The 6,000-nt window shown below is 44.0% G+C and overlaps 1 protein-coding gene across 1 annotated transcript in view; it reads right to left on the bottom strand.

The window, feature by feature from the left end:
* Positions 1–1,609: 1,609 nt before the first annotated feature.
* Positions 1,610–6,000, bottom strand: part of LOC117441071 (extended synaptotagmin-2-like) — a gene marked incomplete at its 5' end in the record, with an annotated part of 29,083 nt that continues 24,692 nt past the window's right edge. Inside the window, 2 exons of the mRNA XM_034077261.2 lie at positions 1,610–1,793; positions 5,227–5,396. Of these exons, the coding sequence (XP_033933152.2) occupies positions 1,610–1,793; positions 5,227–5,396 (354 nt within the window). The remainder of the gene's footprint in view (positions 1,794–5,226; positions 5,397–6,000) is intronic.

Raw genomic sequence — 6,000 nt, 5'->3', positions numbered from 1 at the left:
ATGATGCTACCTGATGCTACCTGAGGCTACATGATGCTACCTGAGGCTACCTGATGCTAGCTGATGCTACCTGATGCTACCTGAGGCTACCTGAGGCTACCTGAGGCTACCTGAGGCTACATGATGCTACATGATGCTACCTGATGCTAGCTGAGGCTACCTGACGCTACCTGATGCTACCTGATGCTACCTGAGGCTACCTGAGGCTACCTGATGCTACCTGAGGCTACATGATGCTACCTGATGCTACCTGATGCTACATGATGCTACCTGATGCTACCTGAGGCTACATGATGCTACCTGAGGCTACCTGAGGCTACCTGATGCTAGCTGATGCTACCTGATGCTACCTGAGGCTACCTGAGGCTACCTGAGGCTACCTGATGCTACCTGAGGCTACATGATGCTACCTGATGCTAGCTGAGGCTACCTGACGCTACCTGATGCTACCTGATGCTACCTGAGGCTACCTGATGCTACCTGAGGCTACCTGATGCTACATGATGCTACCTGAGGCTATATGATGCTACCTGATGCTATCTGATGCTATCTGAGGCTACCTGATGCTACCTGAGGCTACCTGATGCTACCTGAGGCTACCTGAGGCTACCTGATGCTACCTGAGGCTACATGATGCTACCTGAGGCTACATGATGCTACATGATGCTACCTGAGGCTACCTGAGGCTACCTGATGCTACATGATGCTACCTGAGGCTACATGATGCTACCTGAGGCTACATGATGCTACCTGATGCTACCTGAGGATCCTGCAGAAACCTTTTCCTGGGATTGTTCACATGCGAGCTCATGTTTGTAATAACTCTCACTGTCAGTAAGAGTGGATAAAGTTCCACACTTGAAATGTATAAAAAATAACCATGAGACCAAAATGTAAATTAGAATTAATATGTAACCCCCGATGGTGAGACTCGCGGTGTGGACCTGTGTGTACATTCAGGCAGTGAGTCATTCTTAGAACAGCTCCAAACATCGCTGTCAATTCCCAAATATGCCTAATCACAAGTGTCTTTACTCTTTACTCAATGACAGTTCATTCAAAGCTTAAACGCAGGTTATTTGGCATTAAGCTCCAACCAGAAGCACCAACACACACTGAGACAATGCCAAAGTGCCCTCGAGCAGCAGAGCCTAACGGGAATTCAAATATCCAAATTAAGCGCAATACTTGTGTAAACATTATTCTGTTCTGCTGCAGAACGCCGAGGCTTTCAAACGCTAAGTAACGTCATTAGAACTCCTCGATGCTGAACATATCCGACTGTCATCCGAATCACGTCTTCAACGACGATGGGAATAGTGTTCCAGAAATATTACAAATCATATTCCCTTTGCAATATCAGGTAATTGAAATGAGCTCATTAGCATCACGGGCCCTGGTAGATCACACACACACACACACACACACACACACACACACACACACACACACACACACACACACACACACACACACACACACACACACACACACACACACACACACACACACACACACACACACACACACACACACACACACACACACACACAGCAATGAAAGGTGCTTTAGAAATACAATTGATTATTGTTGTTGTTGTTGTTGTTGTTTACTTCTGCAGCTGTCGGAGCCTCTGCTGGAGCTCCAGGGTGGCGAAGGGCAGCGAGATGTCGGAGGCGAGGCTGGCCGTAGAGTCTTTGTGAGAGAGAGGTTTCTGATTGTTGTTGTTGCTCCTCAGAGGACTCGAGGAGTACGGCTCTCCATCACGATGCTGCAGCGTCAGGGAGGAGATACTGAGGAGAGGAGAGGAGAGGAGGAGGGGGGGGGGGGAGGAGGAAGAGGGGGAAGAAGAGGAGGAGGAGGAGGAGGAGGAGGAGGAGACACATCCTTTACTCAAGGGGAAGTACAGATACTTAAAAATACTCTGGTGAAAGTAGAAGTACAGTGGGGGAAAAAAGTATTTAGTCAGCCACCAACTGTGCAAGTTCTCCCACTTAAGAAGATGAGAGGCCTGTAATGTTCCTCCTGGTACACTTCAACGATGAGAGAGGATGGGGGAAAGAATCCAGGAAATCACATTGTCTGATTTTTAAAGAATTTATTTGCAAATTAAGGTGGAAAATAAGTATTTGGTCAATAACAAAAGTTCATCTCAATCCTTTGTTATGTACCCTTTGTTGTCAATGACAGAGGTGAAGCGTTTCCTGTAATCTCCACGAGGTTTTCACTGTGGCTGGTATGTTGGCCCGTTCCTCCATGCAGATCTCCTCTAGAGCAGTGATGTTTTGGGGCTGTCGCTGGGCAACACAGACTTTCAACTCCCTCCAAAGATATTCTATGGGGTTGAGATCTGGAGACTGGCTAGGCCCCTCCAGGACCTTGAAATGCTTCTTACGAAGCCACTCCTTCGTTGCCCGGGCGGTGTGTTTGGGATCATTGTCATGCTGAAAGACCCAGCCACGTTTCATCTTCAATGCCCTTGCTGATGGAAGGAGGTTGTCACTCAAAATCTCACGATACATGGCCCCATTCATTCTTTCCTTTACACGGATCAGTCGTCCTGGTCCCTTTGCAGAAAGCCCCAAAGCATGATGGTCCCACCCCCATGTTTCACAGTAGGTTCTTTGGATGCAACTCAGCATTCTTTCTCCTCCAAACACGTCTCGTTGAGTTTTTACCAAAAAGTTCTATTTTGGTTTCATCTGACCAGATGACATTCTCCCAATCCTCTTCTGGATCATCTAAATGCTCTCTAGCAGACTTCAGACGGGCCTGGACATGTACTGGCTTCAGCAGGGGGACACGTCTGGCACTGCAGGGTTTGAGTCCCTGGCGGCGTAGTGTGTTACTGATGGTAGCCTTTGTTACTTTGGTCCCAGCTCTCTGCAGGTCATGGACTCGGTCCCCCCGTGTGGTTCTGGATCTTTGCTCACCGGTCTTGTGATCACGTTGACCCCACGGGGTGAGATCTGGCGTGGAGCCCCAGATCGAGGGAGATTATCAGTGGTCTTGTATGTCTTCCATTTTCTAATAATGGCTCCCACAGTTGTTTTCTTCACACCAAGCTGCTTACCTGTTGCAGATGCAGTCTTCCCAGCCTGGTGCAGGTCTACCATTGTGTTTCTGGTGTCCTTTGACGGCTCTTTGGTCTTGGCCATAGTGGAGTTTGGAGTGTGACTGTTTGAGGTTGTGGACAGGTGTCTTTTATGCTGATAACGAGTTCAAACAGGTGCCATTAGTACAGTTAACGAGTGGAGGACAGAGGAGGCTCTTAGAGAAGAAGTTACAGGTCTGTGAGAGCCAGACATCTTGTTTCTTTGGAGGAGACCAAATACTTATTTTACCAATTCATTCATTACAAATCCTACAATGTGATTTCCTGGATTCTTTCCCCCATCCTGTCTCTCAGAGTGAAGTGTACCAGGAGGAACATTACAGGCCTCTCATCTTTTTAAGTGGGAGAACTTGCACCATTGGTGGCTGACTAAATACTTTTTTGCCCCACTGTTTGTGTTCAACATGTGAGAAGTAGAAAGTACAGGTATTTGGGTTCAACATGTAAGAAGTGGAAAGTACAGGTATTTGAGTTCAACATGTGAGAAGTAGAAAGTACAGGTATTTGAGTTCAACATGAGAGAAGTAGAAAGTACAGGTATTTGAGTTCAACATGTAAGAAGTAGAAAGTACAGGTATTTGAGTTCAACATGTGAGAAGTAGAAAGTACAGGTATTTGAGTTCAACATGTAAGAAGTAGAAAGTACAGGTATTTGGGTTCAACATGTGAGAAGTAGAAAGTACAGGTATTTGTGTTCAACATGTGAGAAGTAGAAAGTACAGGTATTTGAGTTCAACATGTGAGAAGTAGAAAGTACAGGTATTTGAGTTCAACATGAGAGAAGTAGAAAGTACAGGTATTTGAGTTCAACATGTAAGAAGTAGAAAGTACAGGTATTTGAGTTCAACATGTGAGAAGTAGAAAGTACAGGTATTTGAGTTCAACATGTAAGAAGTAGAAAGTACAGGTATTTGGGTTCAACATGTGAGAAGTAGAAAGTACAGGTATTTGTGTTCAACATGTAAGAAGTAGAAAGTACAGGTATTTGAGTTCAACATGTGAGAAGTAGAAAGTACAGGTATTTGAGTTCAACATGTAAGAAGTAGAAAGTACAGGTATTTGGGTTCAACATGTGAGAAGTAGAAAGTACAGGTATTTGTGTTCAACATGTGAGAAGTAGAAAGTACAGGTATTTGAGTTCAACATGTGAGAAGTAGAAAGTACAGGTATTTGAGTTCAACATGAGAGAAGTAGAAAGTACAGGTATTTGAGTTCAACATGTAAGAAGTAGAAAGTACAGGTATTTGAGTTCAACATGTGAGAAGTAGAAAGTACAGGTATTTGAGTTCAACATGTAAGAAGTAGAAAGTACAGGTATTTGGGTTCAACATGTGAGAAGTAGAAAGTACAGGTATTTGTGTTCAACATGTAAGAAGTAGAAAGTACAGGTATTTGAGTTCAACATGTAAGAAGTAGAAAGTACAGGTATTTGTGTTCAACATGTAAGAAGTAGAAAGTACAGGTATTTGAGTTCATCATGTGAGAAGTAGAAAGTACAGGTATTTGAGTTCAACATGAGAGAAGTAGAAAGTACAGGTATTTGAGTTCAACATGTAAGAAGTAGAAAGTACAGGTATTTGAGTTCAACATGAGAGAAGTAGAAAGTACAGGTATTTGAGTTCAACATGTAAGAAGTAGAAAGTACAGGTATTTGAGTTCAACATGTAAGAAGTAGAAAGTACAGGTATTTGAGTTCAACATGAGAGAAGTAGAAAGTACAGGTATTTGAGTTCAACATGTAAGAAGTAGAAAGTACAGGTATTTGAGTTCAACATGTAAGAAGTAGAAAGTACAGGTATTTGAGTTCAACATGTAAGAAGTAGAAAGTACAGGTATTTGAGTTCAACATGTAAGAAGTAGAAAGTACAGGTATTTGAGTTCAACATGTAAGAAGTAGAAAGTACAGGTATTTGAGTTCAACATGTAAGAAGTAGAAAGTACAGGTATTTGAGTTCAACATGTAAGAAGTAGAAAGTACAGGTATTTGGGTTCAACATGTGAGAAGTAAAAGTAAAAAGTAATCAGAAAAATAAGTAGTGGAGTAAAGTACTGATACCAGAAACATGTACTTGAGTACAGTAACGCAGTATTTGTACTCCATGACTTCTCACCTCTGTGTAGGAGGGGGAGTTGGGGGAGTGGGGGGAGATAACTGGGAATGTGAGGCGGAGCGTCTTGGAGACGGCGTTGGTTTGGAGGTTTTGGGCTGAGGAACGCTGGACTTCCTGACCTGGACGGAGGACGGCAGGTCGGAGGAAACCTGCTTCTCCAGAGAGAGGATCTGCAAACAGGAGGAGACACAGAGAGCTATTCAAACACAGGGGACACATCATCAACATGTGTCCCCTCTTCTTCATGTCTCTTCTACATCAACATGTGTCCCCTCTTCCCCATGTCTCTTCTACATCAACATGTGTCCCCTCTTCTTCATGTCTCTTCTACATCAACATGTGTCCCCTCTTCCCCATGTCTCTTCTACATCAACATGTGTCCCCTCTTCTTCATGTCTCTTCTACATCAACATGTGTCCCCTCTTCTTCATGTCTCTTCTACATCAACATGTGTCCCCTCTTCCCCATGTCTCTTCTACATCAACATGTGTCCCCTCTTCTTCATGTCTCTTCTACATCAACATGTGTCCCCTCTTCTTCATGTCTCTTCTACATCAACATGTGTCCCCTCTTCCCCATGTCTCTTCTACATCAACATGTGTCCCCTCTTCTTCATGTCTCTTCTACCTCAACATGTGTCCCCTCTTCTTCATGTCTCTTCTACATCAACATGTGTCCCCTCTTCTTCATGTCTCTTCTACATCAACACGTGTCCCCTCTTCTTCATGTCTCTTCTACATCAACATGTGTCCCCTCTTCTTCATGTCTCTTCTA

Source organism: Pseudochaenichthys georgianus, unplaced genomic scaffold, assembly GCF_902827115.2.
Source record: "Pseudochaenichthys georgianus unplaced genomic scaffold, fPseGeo1.2 scaffold_1456_arrow_ctg1, whole genome shotgun sequence".
Lineage (NCBI taxonomy): Eukaryota > Metazoa > Chordata > Actinopteri > Perciformes > Channichthyidae > Pseudochaenichthys > Pseudochaenichthys georgianus.
The sequence above is the reverse complement of the archived record's forward strand: the minus strand, read 5'-3'. Positions and strand labels throughout refer to the sequence as shown.